This window comes from Paroedura picta, chromosome 8 (genome assembly GCF_049243985.1).
Source record: "Paroedura picta isolate Pp20150507F chromosome 8, Ppicta_v3.0, whole genome shotgun sequence".
NCBI lineage: Eukaryota > Metazoa > Chordata > Lepidosauria > Squamata > Gekkonidae > Paroedura > Paroedura picta.
In genome coordinates this window covers 102921916-102946481 of record NC_135376.1, presented here as the reverse complement: position 1 = coordinate 102946481, position 24566 = coordinate 102921916, and the positions used below count along the sequence as shown (strand labels likewise).

Genomic DNA, 24566 nt, shown 5'->3' with positions numbered 1-24566 from the left:
TCTAGTCCAACCCCCTGCACAATGAAGGAACTTACTGGAATCAAAGTAAACAATGTTCACAGTATTCCCCTGATCTAGCAGGGTAGTAACTTTCTCAAACAAACAAAAATGAGAGAAAGAGAGAGAGAGAGAGAGATAGTCTGACATGACTTTTTCTTGAGAATGTCATGCTGACTCTAAGGTCCATTCCGCATGACTTCAATGTTGCAAAAGGCTTCCAAATTGTAAATGCTACTAATTTGCAGTTACGCATGACATCGCACACAATCTGCCACACTCCTGAAACAGTCCCGCAAAAAGCGATTCGTTGTAGCACTTAAAGGGAAATCCAGAAAAGTGGATTCACCCTCCGAAAAGCACTACACTCTTGCAAACAATCTGCAACAGTAGTGAAAAACATCTGTGCGTTCCCATTGTTGCAGTTCCAGCCAAGTCCCTCCCCCTGGCTCTCTCCTCCGAACTTCCGACGAAGCGGTTGCCAATTTTTTTTTCTCGGAGCGAGCAGAAAGCAACGAACCAGCGAGCCTTCATTCACCCAGCGAGGCTTCTCCGGCTACAGTCCCTCCACAGAAGTGCTTTAAAGCTCCCCTAAGTCACCAAGCACAACACAGCCCCGTTTGCAAGTTCCCTTTATTTTCGGCCGAAAATCGCGCCCGTGCACGGGGGGGGGGGGAGGGATTTTTCTTTTCACTCGGGGGAGCGTGGTAACGCTGAATCACCAGCTCACACGCCAGCTGCCAGCTAGATGGGTCTCTACGTTAGGAGGAATCAAGGAATCAAGACATATTCGTTGCAATGTGTGTTTTTCTTTTTTTAAAAAAACCTGTTCTTAAAGGGAAAGGGGATTTTCGGGAGCATGATAAAGGCCGCCCATTGGCTGTTCGTTTGATTGACGGCCAAGTGCGGGACAAAGCACAGAAAAAATCGCTTCCTTTCTAGTGATTTTTGGCGAGACCGGAAACATGTGGGAAACGATTGAAACTCTACTGGATTCCACTACAAAGGCAGGTATGCGTAACTCGAGATTGCACTATTAAAAATAGCGTTTCCGCTATCAGGAACCATTTGGCAACATTGGTCCTTGTGCGGAATGGGCCTTAGTATTTATTTAACTTTTGAAGAGCTCATATTTTAAAATGTATCATTTTAAATCTTTGATCATTTTTTAAACTTTTTAAAAAAAATGTGTGGGGAGAAAAGAAGATGCACGGCCATCCTTGAACTCATAAAGTGATGGTTTCAAGGCATTTAGTGACTGAGCTATCTTAGTTGTGTTAAAGCCAGGGGACCGTATCCACAATGGTTCTGACTTTTTGAAAGCATTTCTCCCCTTCTTCCCCTCTCCCTGTGAAACATGCATAGCAGATTGGGAGAAAAGAGGGTACTGAAGGCAACCACAGGTTCATCTTTAACTCCTTTGGATATAAGTGCTTATTGCATTACTTAAGGGCCAGGAGAAGCAGGAAAATATTCCTACGGCACAAAAGTTCAGACACAATGGAACCACAGTAGAAATGGAGGACAGGAAGTCACAACAAGTGACTTGAGTTCAAATCCCCTGGTCCGGATGAAATGCACCCGAGAGTACTCAAAGAACTTTCCAGAGAACTTGCACAGCCCTTGTCCATCATCTTCAGAACCTCTTTAAGGACTGGAGATGTCCCGGAGGACTGGAAGAGAGCAAACGTTATTCCGATCTTCAAAAAAGGGAGGAAGGATGACCCAGGAAACTACAGACCAGTGAGTCTGACATCTGTTGTGGGGAAGATAATGGAGCAGAAAAGGTATGCCACACTTTGAGAACAAGGTGCAATTTAATAAAGATAAGTGTAAAGTTCTACATCTGGGACAGAAAAATGAAAAACATGCCTACTGGATGGGGGATACGCTTCTAGGTAACACTGTGTGTGAACGAGACCTTGGGGTACTTGTGGATTGTAAACTAAACATGAGCAGGCAGTGTGATGCAGCGGTAAAAAAGGCAAATGCCATTTTGGGCTGTATCAACAGGGGCATCACATCAAAATCACAAGATGTCATAGTCCCATTGTATACGGCACTGGTCAGACCACACCTGGAGTACTGTGTGCAGTTCTGGAGGCCTCACTTCAAGAAGGACGTAGATAAAATTGAAAGGGTACAGAGGAGAGCGACGAGGATGATCTGGGGCCAAGGGACCAAGCCCTATGAAGATAGGTTGAGGGACTTGGGAATGTTCAGCCTGGAGAAAAGGAGGTTGAGAGGGGACATGATAGCCCTCTTTAAGTATTTGAAAGGTTGTCACTTAGAGGTCTGCTTCATTGACTATGCTAAAGCCTTTGATTGTGTGGAGCACAACAAATTGTGGCAAGTTCTTAAAGAGATGGGAATACCAGAGCATCTTATTTGTCTCTTGAGAAATTTATATGCAGGTCAAGAAGCAACAGTGAGAACTGAACATGGAATCACTGACTGGTTCAAAATTGAGAAAGGAGTTCGGCAAGGCTGTATACTGTCGCCTTGCCTATTTAACTTGTATGCAGAGCACATCATGAGAAATGCGGGATTAGAGGAGTCACAAATTGGGATCAAGATTGCAGGGAGAAATATCAACAACCTCAGATATGCAGATGATACCACTCTAATGGCAGAAAGTGAAGAGGAACTAAAGAACCTGTTGATGCGGGTGAAGGAGGAGAGTGCAAAAGTTGGCTTGAAACTCAACATCAAGAAAACAAAGATCATGGCATCCGGCCCTCTCAATTCCTGGCAAATAGATGGGGAAGAAATGGAGATAGTGACAGATTTTATTTTCCTGGGCTCCAAGATCACTGCAGATGGGGACTGCAGCAAAGAAATTAAAAGACGCTTGCTCCTGGGGAAGAAAGCTATGGCAAATCTAGACAGCATCCTAAAAAGCAGAGACATCACCCTGCCAACAAAAGTGCGTTTAGTCAAGGCTATGGTATTCCCAGTTGCAATGTATGGCTGCGAAAGTTGGACCATAAGGAAGGCCGAGCGTCAAAGAATTGAGGCTTTTGAACTCTGGTGCTGGAGAAGACTCTTGTGAGTCCCTTGGACTGCAAGGCGAACAAACCGGTCAGTCCTAGAGGAGATCAACCCTGACTGCTCTTTAGAAGGCCAAATCCTGAAGATGAAACTCAAATACTTTGGCCACCTCATGAGAAGGAAGGACTCCCTGGAGAAGAGCCTAATGCTGGGAGCGATCGAGGGCAAAAGAAGAAGGGGACGACAGAGAATGAGGTGGCTGGATGGAGTCACTGAGGCAGTAGGTGCAAACTTAAATGGACTCCGGGGAATGGTAGAGGACAGGAAGGCCTGGAGGATCATTGTCCATGGGGTCGCGATGGGTCGGACACGACTTCGCACGTAACAACAACAACACTTAGAGGAGGGCAGGATGCTGTTTCTGCTGGCTGCAGAGGAGAGGACACGCAGTAATGGGTTTAAACTTCAAGTACAACGATATAGGCTAGATATCAGGAAAAAAATTTTCACAGTCAGAGTAGTTCAGCAGTGGAATAGGCTGCCTAAGGAGGTGGTGAGCTCCCCCTCACTGGCAGTCTTCAAGCAAAGGTTGGATGCTTTAGGATGCTTTGGGCTGATCCTGTGTTGAGCAGGGGGTTGGACTAGATGGCCTGTATGGCCCCTTCCAACTCTATGATTCTATGAACAACCAATCAGCAGTAACTAATCAACAGATAAAAAGGTGGCGGTGTGTGTGTGGGGGAAATCTCAGCAATACAATGCTTATTAGCATGCAGAGCTAAACTCTGCAATTTGGAGGGGAAAGTCCAAGAAAGGAAATAGGCACGGAGTGCAGGAACAGATGTGAGCAGAATGTGGGTTAAAGAGATACCGCTTCTATTCATGAAGAATTGAAATGACACTGGGAATGCAGACAGCATCCTGGTCAGGATACCAAAAGACCTCAACTATGCAGAACTTGTATGCTTACTGTTGCCAATGTTTTGCTGTCAATCTGACCATCTTAATGTGCCCAAGCATCTCATTCGCCTGCATAACTGTTTACATTCAGAGGGAAGACCCCCCTCCCCAGGTTTTAGCCCTGATTCAGGGTACTATGTGATGTGATTAGCCAATAAAGATGTTGCACTTCAATGTCAGCTGGCATTGTTGTATTGTAGCTTTTCCCCTCCTTTCTCAAAGTGTTGAATTGCTGCTTTCCCCATTTGAGCCATTCAGCCACCATGGCCTTTGCCAGTGGATCCTTATACCCTGGAAGGCATCAGCAACAGATGACATTTGGGGTCTGTCCCCTTTCCTACAATGGCGTCCATATGCCTTTTGCCAGCCAGACCTATTTTCCAGCTGTTCTATCTCTTTGGATAAAGAGACATCCATGGGGACACCATTCTGCTTCATTAAGTGAGATTCCTGGAATATTTTGCTGGTGTAGGCCAGATTTATAAGCTGGAATCTGTGGAAGCATCAGGATTAGTGCATATCTCCAACGCTATGACAAACACCTTTATCTCCTTCAAGAACAGAATTTTAAAGGCATATGTAAGTTCCCTGCTCTCTACTCTTCTTAAACCGAAAAATGGAAGATTTTTCCCTCTGTAATAAAATATGTATTCATTATTTGCTTAAAAAAAACTGAAAATTAACTAAAATCCTGCAAGAAGCAGAGGTGTACATAGCTGACAAAAAAGAAATTTCTCTAAATGAACAGGATATTTAAGTTCTTTAAATGGAACTAGCAGAGGTTGGGAAGAGATTTAAAATTAATTAATTTTCTTTGGGAAACATCCTTGGAGTTAAACAATGTCACTATAAGGGACTTTTAAAGTAATTTGTGATCTAAGGGTGCCCTCCAATGGACAAATGAATACGACACCCTTTGGTAAGAAAAATATTAAAACTTCCAAGGGACCAGAAAGGAAACAATGTTGAAGATGGTGTTTGAACAATGTGAAAGAAAATTTGAACAAAAATCTGACCTCTTTAAGCAATGTATAGAAGAACTGATTGAATTTTAGAGAATTAAAATCCGTTATGCACAATTAATTCATTTGTGGACAATATTTAAAATTTGTCACATAACATACATCGAGCAAAGATTACATTCCAGAATTTGGATAATAAATTGGATATTAAACCAAGAAATAATATTGACAGCCTAGCACTGATTCAATTAAAAATTAATGAGAAGAAGATTAAAGACAAAAATCTCAAAGATGAGATTTTTCCTTTATTTTTCCTGCGTGACTGAGCTGACCTGAATGTATTATGCATGGCAAGAAACTTCACAAAAAGTCTGCCCCAAAAGTTGTTTTTAGTTCTGCCCAGGGGACCATTTTCACTGTGCAAAACCCACTGTTTTATTTTCATGCATGGCAGCCCCTCCTCATAGCATCAACTGCGTTTTTTCAGCGTAGTATTTTAAACTAGCTTTGCAATGACTCTTCATTTGTGATGTTACTGAGGATGCTCTTTTTCTGATGCAGAAATGTTAGCATGTGTTTGGTCTCCTTCCAAGTGCTAACAGTCCCTTGTCCACCAATGGAAGCTTGAGGAGCCTGCTGCTGATCGTCTCCCTCATCAGTGTCAGCGATCATGTGAACGTGCAATTTGGTTCCGTCTTGTGGCTTTTTTTTTTTTTTTTAGGAAGGAAGAGGCTTTGCCTTCACTCTAGGTGGCTCTCTGGCAGCTGGGTGGAGTTTAAAGTAATTTTCCCCAGAAATCAGTCTTTTGTAGCTTGATTTACACAGACCCGGGGTCTCTGTCTTAAGCCCCATCCTGTCAGATCTCAGAAGCTAAACAGGGCCAATCTAGTATTTGGATGGAAGACCTTCAAGGATTTGGGTGGTAGTTCCTCAAAAGAACACCAGTGCTCATGATGTGGAGTCAAAAATGGCAAACCACCTTCAAACGCCCTTTGCTGGGCTGCCGGACAATTCTCTAACCACTTGACCTATACTATACAAAAAATGATAAATAAATCCATGAGCTTTAGTATCAGCATGCTGTCATGCCATCTCCCATTTTCCTCAGGAGCTTGAGTCCTTCGGTTTTAATTCACTATTCTTTCCCTGCTTGTGTATTTGATCCCTGTACTCTGTTGCTGACTCCAGGCATTCCTTTGAAGCTCCCCTGCTTATCTTTGTCCTTGGAAATGTGAAGTTTCCCATCTCCAGCTGTCCTAGCATCTGGATTGATACTTGGGGAGCCCAGACATTTAGTCTCTGGTTTTCATGCCCTATTAGATCAAAGGGGCAGTGTAGGGGAACTGGTTTTCCTACGTTTTGTTAAGGGAGCCACCCCCAGTAGATATAAACCCTGTCTCCCCCTTTGTTCCCCATCTTCGCCAATTTCTCTGCTCTGTGTAACTCTTGAAGATATTTGCTCTGTTGTAATTCCCAATAAAGACTCTAATGCTTTTGGACTAAATGGAGTCATCGTGGTTCTGTCTTTTGAGAAGGATTTTCCTGCAGACTGATTTCATAGGAACATGACACATGTTTTCACTTTGTGCTCTTTTAAATTGGTTTTATTGGTCTTTGTGTGAGTTGATTCCTTCTGGGTTTGCTTTTTGTAGTGAGTTTTCAGATTTGACACTGCCTTCGCTTTGGGACTAATGGTTCATATTCTCTGATGTTACATTTATTGGGCTTTGGTTCTGACTGGCTTCAATGATTCTCTGGTCTGGCATTAGGTTGGATTCACCCACTGTACATTTGTTGGGCTAAGTTGGACATATTGTCCTGTGGCTCCGCTGGGATTCCTTAGTTCTTTATTCGGCTCTCTATAACTAAAGTGGACAGGATGCTGGGGCAGGTGCAGGCGACCACTTGTCCTCTAGATCCCTGCCCTTCCTGGCTCCTTAAGGGAGGAGGACCAGGGGTAGGAGAGCAGCTCTGTGACATTGTTAACTGCTCCCTCCAATCGGGGGAGTTTCCGGAGCTGCTAAAGGAGGCAGTGGTTTGCCCGCTCCTCAAAAAACCATCGCTGGATCCATGAGACCCAGCCAATTACCACCCACTTGCGCATTTAGCGTTCCTGGGAAAGGTGATTGAAAGGGCCATAGCGGACCAGCTCCTGGCATTCCTGGAGGAAACTTCTGTGCTTGATCCATACCAGTCTGGCTTCCATCCTGGCCACGGGGTGGAGACGGTGCTGGTCGCCCTGACAATCTCCGTCGCCAACTGGATCGAGGCAGCTCTGCTGTGTTAGTTCTGTTAGATCTGTCGGCCACATTTGATGGCCAGCTATATCTCCTAATGGACAGCCTCCCGGATTCCCCCCCGGATCCATTTGCCATATTCGGGCTTGCAAAATCACCCCAACAGGTTGAAGCCCAAATATCTGGAAACACTTGGTTTACATATTTTTCGAAAACTTTTGGAGCCTGGCCACCTTCCCCACCATGCACAGAACAAAATACCCAGGCTATTTCCATTGACTCTCTAAATTTACCAGCTTGGCCCCCAGTCACAGAGGCTGACGTCAGAGGCCTTATTACATCCTTAGCCTCCAATAAATCACCTGGAGTAGACCTGATTGCACCTGATTTATTCAAAGCATTCCCTAACTGGTGGGCCCCAGAGCCAGGGTCTTTACTCAGATAAATGAATCATGCATTTTCCCCAATGGCTGGAAGTTGAGCATAGTGGTTCCTATCCACAAAAAAGGCAACAAGATCGACCCACAAAACTATCGCCCCATTAGTTTACTGAATATTGCATCTAAACTCTATGGAAAATTCCTCCTATATAAACTAGAACAGTGGTCCCCAACCCCTGGTCTGCAGACCGGTACCAGTCTGTGGATCAGTAGGTATCGGGCTGCAGCTCCTCCTCATCCTCCTCCCTGGCTGCAGCCTTGGGGGCTGCCCTGCCACTCTGCCGCCGGCTCACCTTTGGTGCTCTCCAGCAGCCGCCATGGCTGGGGCTCCCCCTTGGTGTGGCACTGCGCAGCTGCTGCTGGCAGCGCCCCCCCAGTGGGCAGTGGGAAGTCAGGGGCACCAGCGGGATAGCAAGTAGAGCAGAGGCTTAGGCGGCAGTGACGATTCCTCGGTAAAAGACTACTCCCTCCCCCCTGGGCCTCAGCAAAATTGTCAAGCATTGACCGGTCTCTGGTAATAAAAAGGTTGGGGACCACTGAACTAGAGGACTGGGCTGCTGACAGCCATATCTTACACCTACACCAAGCAGGATTTAGAAGAGGCCATTCTACCATGGACCACTGTCAAACCCTCTATTATTTGGCTTATTCCAGCATGGAAGGCCCTACGAGAGCTCTATATGCAGCTTTCATTGATTTAGCCACATCTTTTAACTCCATCGACAGAGACAGACTCTGGTCAAAGTTGAGGGAAACTAACATCGATAAACGCCTACTGTTTCTGATGCATGAACTACACTCAGGCACCCACACAAAAATTAGGGTAGGTGCTTCAGGCTCTCTAACTAAAGAAATTGCAGTAAGGAAAGGGGTAAAGCAGGGGTGTGTATTAGCTCCTCTGCTTTTCAATATTTATATCAATGATATAGTGCTATCGGGCCCAGAATTTGTACCCCCTTGTTTTGGTCAGCATAAGGTTTCTATTCAGCTTTATGCAGATGACATAGTCCTGGTTTCCCTTACAAGAGTTGGTCTGAAAAAGCTACTTAACAACTTGGGTACTTATTGTAAGGAAGAGTCCCTTTCCATCAACTACACAAAAACAAAAGTTATGGTTTTTAGGAAAAGACCTAAAAAATTTATTTGGAGTATGCACAATATTCCTATAGAACAGTGTAGTAGATTTAAATATACTGGAATCACTTACAGTGAGACCCTAAACTGGAATGCCCACCTTGCAACTATAAAGGCCTCTGGTCTAAAAATCATTGGAGCCATTCTGAGATTTTACTACACCAGGGGAGGGTTTCTAGTTGACCCAGCTCTCAAGCTCTTTGCAGCCAAGGCCACTCCTCACCTACTCTATGGCATCGACATCTGGGGCTGGAAAGAACAAATAACCAACAGCTTGGAGCCCATTCAGAACTTTTTTTCCAGACGTATCCTGGCTCTTCCGAAAGGGTCTCCCGCAGCCCTGATGAGGGCAGAGCTTGGTTTCCCCTCACTCAAAGCCCGTGCCCACTTAGCTATTCTGAAATCTTGGAAGAAAGACACAACAACCAAATCAGATTCTTTAAGCCATCAAAGATTTAAGCTCTTATTGAGCAAAGACAGGACTCGGTCTGACTTATTTAGCTCCATTCTCTCACGCTGTACCATACCAGATGACTTACTGCATACGTCAGCCAATGTCTCTGATGTACGTGATTGGGTGCTCAAAGCTGATTCATTGATTGATCACTCTTCAATTCTGCTATCACAATCAGCCCCATGGTATAAAACAATTTAAAAAGACCACTCTAGAGCATCATATTTAGTAAACATAACAACACGCAATCTTAGAATGGCCCTAACATCTTTGCGGTTTGAAACGATGCCATCAGCCATGCTCTCTGGGCGATATCTCCAAATACCCACAGCCCAACGCCTGTGTATATGTGGAAATCCATCTGTGGAGGACATGCCCCACTATGTTTTGGCTTGTCCCCATACTCTGAACCCAGGGGCAAATTCCTTGCCAAGTTACTACCAAACTCACACCCCACTTCTGATTTTGATAAAGTCGCCTATCTGTCATCAGATGTCGACCCCTATATTTCATATAGGGTGGCCCTTTTCGCTCTGGCCGCCAGGAAGATCCGAGCCAAAGCTTTTTTACAGGTGTCCCCACTTTGATACACCGTGTTTCTTTTAAATTGTAACTCAGCAGCCCTCGTCTACAATTTTATGTATACAATATTGGAGAAATATTGTTTCATCCGTATTTGTACCATATTGTTTTAAATTATGTTTTGTAATGGCCTTTGGCTAAACACATTAAATGTTATCGTATCGTATCATTTGCCAAATGTTTGGAAGCCGTAGCTGGATGGCTTGAGCAGAGCCGCCTGAAACTCAACCCTGCCAAGACGGAAGTCCTGTGGTTTGGGGCGAAGGGAGCAGATCAGGAAGCGTGACTACCCACCTTGGCTGGGACGCGACTCACCATCATGTCCCAAGCCAGGAATTTGGGTGTGATCTTGGATGCCTCGTTAACATTGGAGGCCCAGGTCAAGAAGGTAGCGGGCCAGGCTTTCTTCCATCTTTGCCAGGTCCGGCCAATACCGCCCTACCTGTCTCCTGAGCCACAGTGATCCATGCGTCAGTCACCTCCAGAATAGATTTCTGTATCTCGCTCTATGCGGGCCTACCCTTGCGCCTGATCCGGAAATTGCAGCTGGTGCAAAATGCAGCTGCTAGGGTCCTCACAGGAACATCTTGGAGAACACACATCCAGCCGGTGCTGAGGCAGCTACATTGGTTACCAGTTGCTAGCCGGATCAGGTTCAAGGTTTTGGTTTTAACTTTTAAGGCCCTCTGCGGTCTGGGACCCACATACTCGAGGGACCACCTGACACCCTATGCCCCCCGCAGGGCCTTATGCTCCACGGGGACTAACGTTGGTGGTTCCCGGGAGGTGTGTCTGGCCTCGACCAGGGCCAGGGCCTAAAAGGCCCTGTCCCCTACCTGGTGGAATGAGCTCCTGGAAGAGCTTTTACCAGGTTTCCGCAGGGCCTGTAAAACGAAGCTCTTCCACCAGGCTTATGGCTGAGGCCAGCGCCACCTGGTGAAATCGGGTTCTCCTCTTCTGCAGTCCTTTCAGGCTATCCCTGGTCTTCTCCTTGGGTAATGTCGCCGTGTTGGGTTGGTTGATGTGTTTATGTATTAGAATGGTTTTTACGTATTAGGGTTTTTTTATCGGGGGGGTTTATATGCTGTTACCTGCCACGAGCCTTAGGGGAGTGGCAGGCTATAAATCCCAATAATAATAATAAAAAATAATAATTGACTCTTTGGGTTGGTTTGTTCTGTCTTGTTTGAGAGGCTTTTTGACCAAGGGTTGCTTTGCTTGCTGTAGTGTATTTGGCTATTTTTGCTCTGGGGGAATTCCCCTCCAATAACAAATAATGGAGGATGGATGGATGGGGGCACCCTGTTCTAGGAAACATGGGTTATTTAAAGGACAAGCAGCAGCATCTGCCCTGTAATTTGGGTATTATTTGATTGAAAAGTTGATTGACCTTCAGCAACCTGGGAAATTTCCCGTGGGGAATAATGGAGCCAAATAACACTGGAATCCCAACAAAAACAGATTCAAATACCAAACTGGCAATTGGATCCCAGGGAAACAGAATTACCTATATTTTTCACCTTTCTGATATCTGGACCCAACAAATAGCAATTTTCAGGAATTAATGGAAAAGCCAACAATGTGTGGAAAAGTAGAAGGAAAAGTAGAAAGGAGGAAAACCCAGCACAAGGTGGAATTATTCAAATAACATTATTCCATGGTCAGGCCACCATTTAGGCTGTGAGGCTTTAGTGGGCTTTTCTTGTCACTCCGCCATGAACTTCCCGCCACAGTTGTGACAGAACGTGAACTGGAAGCTCCATGAACATTGTGGGGGATTAAGGTTGATGGCTTCAGGTGGCTCTCTATAGCCAAAGTGGACAAATTACTGTGGTCAGTGAGGGCGACCACTTGCCCCCTTGATCCCTGTTCATCCTGGTTTCTCAGATGGGGTGACAGGCAGATAGGAAATTGTCAACCTCTCCCACTTCTGAAGAAACGATAGTTGGATCCACGGGACCCCGCCAGCTACCACCTTGCTTTCCTGGGTAAGGTAGTTGAAAGGGCCATTGTGGACCAGCTCCTGGCATTTTTGGAAGAAACTTCGGCCCGAGATCCATACCAGTCTGGCTTCCGTCCTAGCTATGCGGTGGAGACCTTGCTGGATGGATGATCTTCGGCACCAGATGGATTGAGGTGGGTCAGCCAATCTCGTGTTGATCTGTTGACCACCTTTGATGTGGTAGAGCACAAGCTTTTGGTTTGCTGCCTCGCTGATACAGGGATAGGTGGGACAGGACGGTCTTGAACTGGTTCACCTTCTTTCTTCAGAACAGGTCTCAGAGGGTGGCAGTAGGGGAGAAATTGTCAGACCCCTATGTACTCCCTTGTGGGGTGCCACAGAGGGTGATACTCCCCCCCCCATTATTTAACATCTATATGCATCCTCTTGCTCAGCTGGTCCGCAGTTATGGGCTTGGGCATCATCAGTATGCAAATGACACTCAGCTCTATCTCCTGATGGACAGCCAGCCCTATCTCTTCTGTTGTTTGGAAGTAGTGGCTGGATGTATCAGGAAGAGTCACCTGAAACTCAATCCCTCCAAAATGGAGGTCCTGTGGCTGGGGAGAAGAGGGCAGCCTTAGTTAGGAATTTTGGTGTGATCTTTGATGCCTCACTATCCATGAAGGGTCAGATCATGAAGGTAGCCCAGAAAGCATTTTTTTTCATCTGCGCCAGGCAAGGCTACTTGCGCCCTACCTGTCCTCAGAACACCTCACCACAGTGATCCATGCAATGGTCACTTCCAGGTCAGACTTCTGTAACTCACTCTCTGTGGGCCTACCCTTGTCCTTTACTTGGCGATTACAGCTGGTACAGAATGCAGCTGCATGGGTCCTCACTAAATCATCTTGGAGGACCCATGTCCAGCCACTGCTGAGGGAACTGCACTGGTTTCCAGTCTGTTTCTGGATCAAGTTCAAGATTTTGATTTTGACCTTTAAGCGGCTTCGGTCCTGTGGGACTGCTTATCTCCTTATGCCCCCCACAGGGCACTTCATTCTACAGGTATGAATTTGCTGACAGTCCTGGGCCCCCGGGAAGCGTGCTTGGCCTTGAACAGTGCCAGGGCCTTTTCGGTCCTGGCACCTACCTGGTGGAATGAGCTCCTAAGAGCAGCTGCGGGCTCTTCTGCCAGGCATTTGGTTGTGGCCGCGCGCGATAAGTACTGGAGGAAAATGGACCTCTTCCCCCAGTTCCCATGTCTTGGTATTAGACCGGCAAGGAAGCAGGTCAGCTTTCCATCACCAATTTCTCCAGCCATTGGTTCAATTTGCATTAGAGGTTTGGGAGAGTTAGTTATTAACTGCTATCTTGTAATAATTGTGAAATATTAGGATGTTTTAACTTGTATTGTTGTTTTATGACTGATGTTTTATTTTATATGCTGTAAACCGCCATGAGCCAAAATTTCTGGGAATGGGGGTATATAAATTAAATTATAGGTAGACTAGAAAGAAAGCCCATTTTATTTCGGAATAAAGTGGGCGCTAGGGGTGAGGGCCAGTGGGCAGGAACGAATAGGAGGGCTCCAGGCTTGTGGGTGAAGGCGGCAGAGGTGAGCGGAGGGAAGAAGCCAGGCGGCGTGGAGTCCAGGAGAGATGGTGGGTAAGTCCAGCATTGTGGGTGCGGGGAGGTGCGGGGCCATGGTGGGGCGGGGAGGCGCGGCCACGTCTAGTTGTTTTGGCAGGGCGGGGAGGCGTGGGTGTTTCTCAGGGCGGCCTACCATTCTCTCTGGGGTGGGAGGCTCCATTGGCAGCAGCTCCGAGGCGGCGGGTCGAGGTCTGGGCCGCGGCCGGGCGGGGAGGCTGTTCGCGGCAGCGAAGCGCGCGGCGGGAGGCACTGGTGGCACCGTGGTCCGCGTGAGTAGGTGCGGCTGTGGCGGGCGGCGGCAGCAAGTCGAGGGTGTGTGGCAGCGTTGGTTGGCGGCGCAGGCTGCTCCTGGGCGCGGGCCGGCGGCAAGGCGACAGGTTGGTGGTGGGGCTGCCGGGGAGCCATCTCATGGCGGTGGGTGGTGGCATGGGCTCGATGGCGACAGTCCCCGGGGTGGGAAAGGAGCAGGGACACCGCGTCTTCGATGCAGCGTCCCTGCTCCTTTCCCTAGGGCGAGGGGAGGGTGCCATGAGGACTCACAGCATCGTAAGGCGGCTTGTCCCTCAGTGCGGTGAGTGCTCTGGCAGCCGGGTGAGGCTGGGCCAAGGCGGCAATGGGGAGCCGCGCGAGCCGCTTGGCCCTGGATGGACATTCGGAGGGCCCAGTCAGGAGCTGCTTCGCGGCTCCTGATTAGGCCCTCCGAGTTTTTATCCCGGACAGGGCCCGCCCTAACTCCTCCCTGACAGCCCTTACTTTTTTATTTAATCCGCTCCGCAAGAGCGGATTAAAGATAGCTAGGTAGCTAGATAAAGGAAGTCACAGCCTTCAGTTTGCAAGACCTGGGCAAGGCTGTTAAGAATAGGAATTTTGAAGGCTATGAACTCCTAGGATCACCATGAGCCAGAAGTGTCTTGATCAATCAAACCAACAGAGCCACAGTTGTAATGGATACAATGACTCACTAGCACAAAGCAACTACTGTGCATAAACTTCCCAATACAATGCAGCAAACTATGCATTTGCTTCAATATTATTATCTTGTTTGGTAATCAACACTATAAATCTCTACACCGAATACACAAGTGCAATATTAGACATGCCAGCAGTTAACACTGTTTTGAAGTATTCTTTGTCAGCAATAGTAGATTTCCAAATGCAAAATACAGAGCTCTTTACAATCAAAAAACCTCAAATGACTCCAAAATGTATATCCAAATGCCACCAAACTTTATAATGCGGCATGCATGCCTGCAAGGTTGAGGGTTGCAATGCATGCTGCATTATAGAGTGTCTGGTCACAGATATAGAGTGTCTGGAGCCATTTGAGGTTTGAAGAGCTCTGTGTTTTGCATTTGGAATACTTCAAAGCACAGTTTTAACCAAAGTGACTTGATGACAACACAGGCAGCCCCCTCCCCCTTCCATTGCTCTTTAGACAGCCATAGGTCTAGCCTTGGACATATGTATTAATAGACTGCCAGGGTTGCAGAAGAACAAATGAGGAAGAAAAGCAAACCAAACCAAGAGGGAAGAAGGAATCCCTCGGCTCTAGTCAATGTCGAAAGGGCGGCTAGGTGAACTGACCTCCTCCTCCTCCTCCTCCTCCTCCTCCTCCTCCTCCTCCTCCTCCTCCTCCTCCTCCACCGCCAGCCGCAATCCCTGCCGTCCCCAACTGTGTGCGGTCTTCTTTTTCTTGCTGTTGCTCTGCAGTCCTTTTGGAGCGCTGGATTCTGAAATGAGGTGTGAATTTCCTGGGAGTTTCTGTGGGTAAAGACTGGTAACATTCCCTTTCACTCCATAAAGGGATAAGAACACGTGGGGCTACCCTGTGTTGGTGAACCAGGTGGACTGACGCCAGGAACATGAGCTTTTGTTGTCATGCTGGGAAGGAGGACAGGGCCCAGAGATGCATGAGCAGAGCCTTAGAGCATGGGCTCTCTACACTGAGCTCCCTGCAGGCAGAAGGGCAGCCGAGCGTTTGCTTCAGGCCTGGCCAATTCATCCCGCCCACCCCTCTTGCAGTCGATGCAACACACTCCTCTTTCCTTGCAGAACACCCATCTCAGGGGACTGGCTCTGGCCCCAGACTCCCTGCGACTTTCTTCATTGTCTTTCAAAACGGACTGGTCTCCACTGGCACCCCTTTCTCAACATCCTCATGGGTATCGAGCACCATTCTCCACAACAACAAAACTCAAGCCTAGCCGGCTGTTCATGAACCGTTCCCTTGCCCCACTCCCTTAGCCTTTCAAGACCCCCGATCGCCCTGCTGACAGCTGCTTACCCACTGAGGTGCTTGATCACCCCAATTGCTGCGTCATCAAAGACTGGCTTCCCCATCCTGCTCGGAGCCATCAGTGGTGTGCATTTAACGCCCATCACGATTGCCTTGCCGTCCTGCTGGAAACTGCCTGACTGGCTTAGGGACTCGGTAGCACTTCGGGTAGAGGCTTCTGCCTGAAGCAAAGCCAAATCCTGCACACGGGGCAAAACACACCACACAAGATGAGCCCAGTGGGATGGGGCCAACGTCTGGCTGGCCAGGTGCTTCTGGGAAGCTCTCCAGCAGGGCATGAAGGCCACCGATTTCCTCTGAGGATGTCCCTCAGTGCAGGCTGTGAGCATGGAGGACCCATTCAGCGACGATGTGATTCAGCTGCTATATTATCCAGGCTGCCAGGTGCAATCTGCATCCCAAACCCTGCTCTCTGTGCTTCCTCGCCTTTAGAGGTGAGCTTGGTCTGCCCTTTGTATCCTGGTCTAAGACTGTGTGCCTAAATAAACAAGAGGTGAGTTTTGTGGGTTTTTACTGTGGCGGCACCTTGCTTGTGGAATGCCCAAGGTTCACCTGGTGACTGCATTGCTTTCTTTTAGGTGCCAGGCCACAATGTTTTTGCTTAACCAGAGTCTTAATTAAGGGCTGGTCTTTTTAAAAATATTTAATAACACTCTGAGCTGTGCTAATTTCATTTTAAGCTGTTCAATTATTTGTATTTTATTCTCTGGCTGTTTTTTCATAACTTTTAATTTTATGTTTTATTGTATGCTGTTTTGTAAGCTGTCCAGGGAACCGTGCCTAGCCTCAACCGGGGCCAGGTCCTTCTCTGTCCTGGCCCCCACCTGGTGGAATGAGCTCCCGGGAGAGCTGCAGGCCCTGCGGGATTTGTCAGTGTTCAATGAGATGACAGGAGGGGGCAGGGTCTGTGGGCAGTCATTGTGGATAGGGGCTCATCCTGATACCAGCCAGCCCTCTGGGGAAAAGTTCAGAGAAAGCCTAGACTGGGGTCACGTATGGAGGGTCCAGAATCTCCCGCTTGCTTGCAATCTCTCTTTCCCCACAGACCATGTTCAGGATGTTTTTAAAAAGTGGGTAGAAAGTTCAGCAGAAGAAAAACAGTTGGAGGAAGGAAAGAGGAAAGAATTCAGCGATGTTCCCTCCTCCTTTGGCATGTGACCAGAGCATCTGACCGCTCTGCCATGCACCAGTCTGGTCCCAAGATGCTGGGGCCCTCTGCAACCCCCTCAGACCTTGGCACAGCTGCCTGGATGCAGGAGCAGCACAGATTCCCAAGCCCAGGCAGGAAAGCTTTAGGAAGTACACAGAGAACTTGCAAGGACCGTAGAGAATAGCAGAAGCCGGCAATGAGGGGGAATTTTAACCTCTAGAGGTTTGGCTTTCCACTGCTAGCATCTAAAATGTTCAGTGGACAAAACATATAGGCCAACCCAGTGATTTACCCCAATAAAATAAATGAATAATAATACAATTAGTTTGACAGCCTGCTCCTGCGACCTCTTTCTTTCCTGCCTTTCTCGCTTCCTCTGCCCCGTCCCGTTCTGCCAATGTTTAAATGGAAAGCAGAGTTTGGGTTTTGTTTTTTGCTTCTGTTGTACTCTGCAGTGGACCCCGGGTGCTGCTTCCACAACCGTCCTGGCATTATGACATAAGAGGCGCATTTACCAGTCCCCGCAAGCAGTTGAGATATTTGCTTCTTTCCTTCAGTTTCTCCATCACAAACTTGGCAAACTCATACAGCTCTTCAGGAGTGACGGACTAAGGAGAAAGAACAACAGTGAGCAGATTTCCTCAGGACTCGGCAGCCCCTTCTCATTCTACTGTGGCCCCCTGCTAAGAACATCCCATGAGAGGTGCTTCCCTGGATCAGAGCAAAAGTTTACCTGTGAAACCTGTGGGGTCGAAGGAAGCCAGGGCCACAGGAATTCAGTCAGCTTTGTATTGTGATCACGTCAACATGACTGCAAGAGGCAACTTTGAAACCCCTGCAAAACCTGACCCATTCATCCTGCCCACAGCTCTATACAGTAGCAAACAATGGCTCTTCCCGCCAGTGTGCGCTATTGGTCAGCTTGGGTATAAACTGACTGGATTCTGCAGATGTGACCTAGCCAGGCATTGGCCACTTACACTGCCTGCTTTGATCCTGCCTTGGATCTCAAGCTCCGTCCTTGGCAGAACCACAAACACTCCCCTACCTCATTTAGCACCCTCCTCCCCCAAAAGAGTGAGCAGCCAGATGCTCCTAGGAATCTGGGTACGCAAGGTGGGAAGGGAGTGGCCCTCCCCTCCGGTTTATTGCAAACATTTAGTTATTGAACAAAATTTGTGTCCAGTGGCACCTTTGAGACCAACATTTTTAATTCTGGGTATAAGCTTTCCTGCAGCAGTAGCAGCAGAAGAGTTGGTTCTTAGATGCCTGGCAGTCTTCAAGCAAAGGTTGGATACACACTTTTCTTGGATGCTTTAGGTTGCTTAGGGCTGATCCTGCGTTGTGGCCTTCCAACTCTATGATTCTATGATTATATGCCGCTTTTCTGTACCCGAAGGAGTTTCAAAGCAGCTTACAGTCGCCTTCCCTTCCTCTCCCCACAACAGACACCCTGTGAGAGAGGGGAGGCTGAGAGAGCCCTGAGATTACTGAAGAAGAAGAAGAGTCGGTTCTTATATGCTGCTTTTCTCTACCCAAAGGAGTCTCAAAGCGGCTTACAGTCGCCTTTCCTTTCCTCTCCCCACAACAGACCCGTGAGGTGGGTGAGGCTGAGAGAGCCCTGAGATTCCTGCTCGGTCAGAACAGCTTTATCAGTGCTGTGAGGCGCCCAAGGTCACCCAGCTGGCTGCATGTGGGGGAGTGCAGAATTGAACCCGGCTCGCCAGATTAGAAGTCCGCACTCCTAACCACTACACCAACTGGCAAACTCAGATACCCAGAACTATACGCAGAATAAAACTTTATTGGTCTTCAAGGTGCCCTAACACGGCCACAGCGCTATATTTAGTCAGGTATTCACAGCCTGCTTTTCAATCTAATGGGACCTAAAGGGGCTTCATAAAATCACAGAATCCCAGGGCCATTCCGCACGACTTGAATGTAGCAGAAGGCATGCAAATTGTAAACGCTACTAATTTGCAGTTCTGCAAAACGTCGCACACAATCTGCCATACTCCTGAAACAGTCCCGCAAAAAGTGATCCGTTGTAGCACTTAAAGAGAAATCGGGAAAAGTGGATTCACCCTCCGAAAAGCACTACACTCTTGCAAACAATCTGCAACAGTAGCGAAAAAGACCTGTGCGTTCCCATTGTTGCGGTTTTATTTCTGAGATGTGGTGCCTGGCATCCCTTGAGACTTCTAGTGTGCTGCATGGTCTGCCCCCACCTGCCTGCCAGTATATAGGCACCCCCTCCTCTCTCTCTCTGGTGAGGTGCAATTTTAGTGAGTCTTCAGATGCCCCCTGGAGGCTGGCATCCCTTTAGACCAGTGGTTCTCAACCTGGGGGATGGGACTCTTTGGGGGTCCAACGACCCTTTCACAGGGGTCGTGGCAGAGCGAGCGGCTTGCAAGGGGGGGTGCCATCACTATAGCCCCTGCTGAACATGTGCCCAGATGCAAGGAGAAGCTCTGCTCTCGGGGCTGCCTGTGTTGCCTCCCCCAAATCATGGGCTTTCTTGGCTTCTCCCCCACCTTTCTCTCCAAGGGGGACCCAAAGTGGCCCACATCCCTTTACTCATGTTTCCAAATGAATTTTGTCAGAGGGAGGAGGCCTGCACATGAAAGCTGAATAAATCTTTGTTGGTCTTAAAGGTGCCCCTGGACTCAATTTTTGTTCTTCCAAATCATTGGTTTTAGTTGCTCGGTTTCTACCCTGCCCTTCTATCCAAGGGGGTCCCAAAGTGGCCGACATCGCTTCTCTTCCATTTCATCCACACAACAGCCTTGCGGGGTAGGTCGAGATAGAACGTTTTTCTGCCTGGCGCAAAGGAAAAGAGCGAGATCGGCATAGTGGGACAAGAGGCAGAAGGGAACTGAGAAACCCCGGGGGGAAAAAACCAATTTATATACAATCACAAATAATGGATCTTCACACCATTGGCCAGTTTGGGTTCAATTTCTGTGAAAGAACCCTGGCATAATGTTATGGTTGGGGGTCACCCAACATGAGGAACTGTATTAAAGGGTCACGGCATTAGGAAGTTTGAGAACCACTGCCTTGGATTCTTAATGTGCTGCAAGGTTCTCCCCCACACACCTTGCCAGTAAATGGGCATCCCCCTCCTCTCCAGGGGAACTCCGGTCAGGTCTGTGGTGCTATTTCAGTGGGTCTTCAGTTCTCACTTGGGGGCTAGTAGCCAGGCATTGCTGAGGGCTGGTACCCAAGCACAGGTCTCTCCTGCAGCTTTAGCATGCATCCCTTGTCTCTAGGGGAGGTGATGAGAACTGCTCTCTGCCTGATGATGAGCTGTAATTCCTGTTTACTCCCATCACGTCCTGCCTGGAGGGTGGCATCTGCATGCTAGACCTGAGTGAGAGACTCCCCTGCTTTGTTAAATTTCAGGTTTCTGCCTTCTCTGTGGCCTGGTGTTGGGGTGGGGGTTTGAGAGAGGCTTAAAACTTTCAGAGTATCTGCCACAGCAACTTCTCTGAAGATCCCCATAGTTTAAAGAAGTTTGGACCAGGGGGTGCAATTTTAGGGGCATCGAAAGAGGGCGTCCCCAATCCGGACCCATTCTATCCAATGGAGCAAGAACAAACCAGATAATCTATTTTCCCATAACTGAATAGAATGGGGCCAAACGGGGTGTGAGTAGAGTGGACCCACTGGATTGCTCTCCCCAAGCAATCTCCAGCCTCTTCCCCCTGACCACTGACTCGCTCCCCCACTCAAAAGGCCTCCAGCTTCTCCCTCCATCTGTTTGCCCAAGCAGCCTCCACCCTCAACCTGGAACAGGTTCTCCAAAGGGCACCAAAGCCAGGCACTGGCTGGCAGAACCAGCAAAGGAGGAGGTGGTCTGAAGGGCTGAGAGAGTCGTCATCGACAGCAGCAATTCACAGAGTCATAGAATCACAGAGTTGGAAGGGACCTCCTGAGTCATCTAGTCCAACCCCCTGCACTATGCAGGGCACTCACAACCCTCTCGCTCATCCACTGTCACCTGCCACCCCCTTGAACCTTCACAGAATCAGCCTCTCCATCAGATGGCTATCCAGCCTCTGATTAAAAATCTCCAAAGATGGAGAACCCACCACCTCCCGAGGAAGCCTGTTCCAATGAGAAACCGCTCTAACTGTCAGGAGCTTCTTCTGGAGGTTTAGACGGAATTTCTTTTGAAATAATTTCATCCCATTCCTTCTGGTCTGTCCCTCCGGGGCAAGAGAGAACAACTCTGCTCCATCCTCTGTATGGAGGCTTTTAAATACTTGAAGATTGTTATCAGATCCCCTCTCAGTCGTCTCCTCTCTAGGCTAAACAGACCAAGCTCCCCCAACCTTTTTGCACATACTACTGCCAAGACAAGGCTCTTCCATCCTATACTAGTGTAGATGGTTTTTCCTAGCTAAATGCAGAACTTTACTTTTGTCCCTAATGAACTTCATTTTATTTAGTTTATCCCAGTTCTCGAGCCTATCAAGAACATCCTGTATTCTGATTCTTTCTTCTGTTGTGTTTGCTACTCCTCCCACTTTAGTATCATCTGCAAATTTAATAAGTATCCCCTCTAATCCCTCATCCAAATAATTTTAAATATGTTGAATAACACAGGCCTCAAGACAGATCCCTAGGGCACGTTACTTGTCACTCTTCTCCAAGAGGATGCTGAACCATTAACAAGTACCCTCTGGGTACAATCTGTCAACCAGTTATCGATCCACCTGACAGAATTAGGATCCATATTGCATTTTACCAGTTTGTCAGCAAGAATATAATGTGGGACCTTATCAAAAGCTTTACGGAAATCCAGAAAAAACTATGTCTACAGCATTCCCCTGATCTAGCAAGGTAGTCACTTTCTCAAAAAAAGAGAGAAGGTTGGTCTGACATGACTTATTCTTACGAAACCTATGCTGAGTCTTAGAAATTACAGCTCTCTGTTCCAGCTGCTCGAGGACCGACTGTTTGATGATATGGTCCAAAATTGTGCCAGCTACAGATGTCAAGCTAACAAGTTGATAGTTACCTGGGTCCTCCTTTTTCCCTTTCTTGAAGATGGGGACAACATTTGCCCTCCTCTAATCATCTGGCATCTCACCTGTTTTCCAAGAAGTGTCAAAAATAATGGACAGAGGTGGCAGAGGCAGCAGTGTGTGACCCTTCTTGCAGCCCCTCCCCTTTGCCCATTGGGTCCCCAAGGGGTCTACTGACACATCTGTCCCTGGTGTGTGGAGGGAATCACATTCCCTTCCACATGTTGGTGTGGAAATGGGGATGAGCTTTTTATAGGGCTAATGGTCATGTGTATGGAGGGGGGGGGAAGCTGTCTCCTGATCATCCCACAGTTCCACCTTCAAACCATTTTTCCCCTCCAGGTTAATGGGGAAATCCCCCGCCCCCCAAATCATAAGTTGTGCTCAAAGAGTGCTTTTTTTGTCATGAGAGAACAGAGGGGAACTGAGTTTGGAAGCAGCTCTTTTCATGGACATCCATCTTCCTCACGAAGGGAGGGTTTCCTCATGCAGGGCTTCGCTGGAACTTCAACTTACTTCTTTATCCACATTAGGATGGGCACAGGCGTCAATCCTGCTAAGAAGCTTCTCTAAGTGGGAGTTGAGTGTCTGAGTCTGAAAATTTGATTTTGCCACCTAGAAAGGAAAAAGTGGAAGAAAAATTGTTTTTGCATGCCTATTTTCTCTACCCAAAGGAGTCTCAAAGTGGCTTCCATTCGCCTTCCCTTTCCTCTCCCCACAACAGACACCCTGTGAAGGAGGGGAGGCTGAGAGAGCCCTGAGATTACTGCTCGGTCAGAACAGATTTATCTGGGTTGTGGCAAGCCCAAGGTCACCCAGCTGGAAAAAACTCAGCAGAAACCAACAGACCACAGAATTAGCATGGAGAAGGGCTTTCTCGGCTGACCCCACTAAGAGCAATTGTTGGATCTCTGTAGGCAGAACTTTGAGTACACTCACAAATATCTGCAGATGAATGTGAACCCTCCTGCAAGACGGAAGCAGCAGGTGGGCAAGGGGAAGATGCGCCCTCGTTCTCCCGAACAAATCCACTAATCCCCACCAGCAGCCTGGCAGTTACAGTGCGGCTTCCTTCAGCGTTGAAGCTCAGCTGGGGGGTCATTTGCAGGGGTCAATCAGCCACCCCCCTTGCTGCTCACATCCCCAATTCACCCTCTCCATCATCACAGGGGACTTGCATTGAGATATGCCTTTGAACCTTAGCCTCCAAAACACCCACCGGGTTTGGCAAGCAGGAGCAAGAACCAGTTCTCCCCCCTCCCCTGCTTTCCACCAGTACCTCCATCTTGATTTTCACTTGCAAGTTTGTCATAAACCGCTGGATTTTCTCCATGAAGACTCGATCCACTGCTAGGTAATGAAACCTGCTTTCAAACTTGCTGATAATCTCTGTAGCCTTGGGGGCAAAACAAAACAAAACAAAACAAAAACCCAGACAAGTTTTGCATTCCTCTTACTTTTCCCAGCCTGCCTCAGCAGCAGCTGCAACAGAGAGTGGAGATGTTGCTCACCTGCTCCAAGTGGCTGGACTCCATTTTCTCCATGCCAATCATGATCAAGCCTTCCACAAAGTCGATGCGCCCATTTTCCTTCTGCAGGCATTTGACAAAGTGATCCAACTCTTCTGGGGAAAAGTTACCCCCTTCTGAGAATAATCTGAAAATGGAGGAGGGGGGAGGGGGGAATCTATCCTGTGTCAACCAAGAACAAAGCCAGAGTTGTTCTGGTGGAGAGGATGGAGTGATCATGTCGGCACTGAACATCCCCAGCAAGATTTCCCACATATTAAACAGACCCCGAAGGGGGAAGATGTTCCCTCGCTGGGCAGCCCTGAACGTACTTCTGCCCCTCTTGAAGCTGCATGTCTGCCGTCCCTCTGAGTCCCTCAGCCCAGGCATATGCGCTGCTGCATCCAGGCCTCAAGCCCTCTCCATCCCTGGTCTCAGACAGGGAGAAGCACACAGACATACCTGACATGCCCCACTCCAATTCCCCTGGCAGACCCAAATCTCACAAAGACTGTTGTGCCTCCTCCTGGGACTACGTGTAGCTCAAATCTCACCAACATGTCAGAGAAGGATAAAGGCAGGTTTGACACTGCTGGGTGGGCCACAAGCCACTGGGGACAGTCCCCAGTTCAACCCAAGAAGTTTGTGCAGGAGATTTACTCAGTGCTGTGTCCCATTTTGACTGGGGGAGGGGGGGGTGAATGTATGGAGCTCGAGATTGTCTCTTGTTCTCCTAGAAGCCACTCCATGACATTGTATCCGAGGAAGTGTGCGCGTACATGGAAGTCCATACCTTGAATAAAACCCTTCTGGTCTTAAAGGTGCCACTGGACTAAATTTGTTCATAGAAACATCAACATTTGAATACAAGGAGGTTAGTTTCTGCCCCAAGGAGTTTACACACTACACTTTTACATAAGGGAAAAAAATTCTAATGACAGCCTGACCCGCAGAGGGCATGTGGGGCACATAGCTGCTCTGGGGATGCTTGGTCAGGTCCCCCTCCCTCCCCAGCAAACACACACACACACACACACACACAGAGACATAGAAAAAATCCCTCCCCCCCTTTCCCTCCTTACCTGTTGGTTTCCCAACCTCCTCCTTGGTTCCTCCCCCCCTCACTTGCAAACACACACACACACACACACACACACACACACACAGAACTCCCTTCCCTCCCTCCCTCCCTCCCTCCCTCCCTCCCTCCCTCCCTCCCATTACCTG

The 24566-nt window shown here is 48.1% G+C and overlaps 1 protein-coding gene across 1 annotated transcript in view; it reads right to left on the bottom strand.

The window, feature by feature from the left end:
* The window catches only part of CCDC180 (coiled-coil domain containing 180), a 127166-nt gene that overhangs the window by 28125 nt on the left and 74475 nt on the right, over positions 1-24566 (bottom strand). The window contains exons 23-28 of the mRNA XM_077351100.1: positions 23343-23487; positions 23111-23227; positions 22348-22446; positions 17314-17406; positions 15637-15827; positions 14937-15082 (exon numbers count right to left, since the gene is read on the bottom strand). Coding sequence (XP_077207215.1) covers positions 14937-15082; positions 15637-15827; positions 17314-17406; positions 22348-22446; positions 23111-23227; positions 23343-23487 — 791 coding nt within the window. The remainder of the gene's footprint in view (positions 1-14936; positions 15083-15636; positions 15828-17313; positions 17407-22347; positions 22447-23110; positions 23228-23342; positions 23488-24566) is intronic.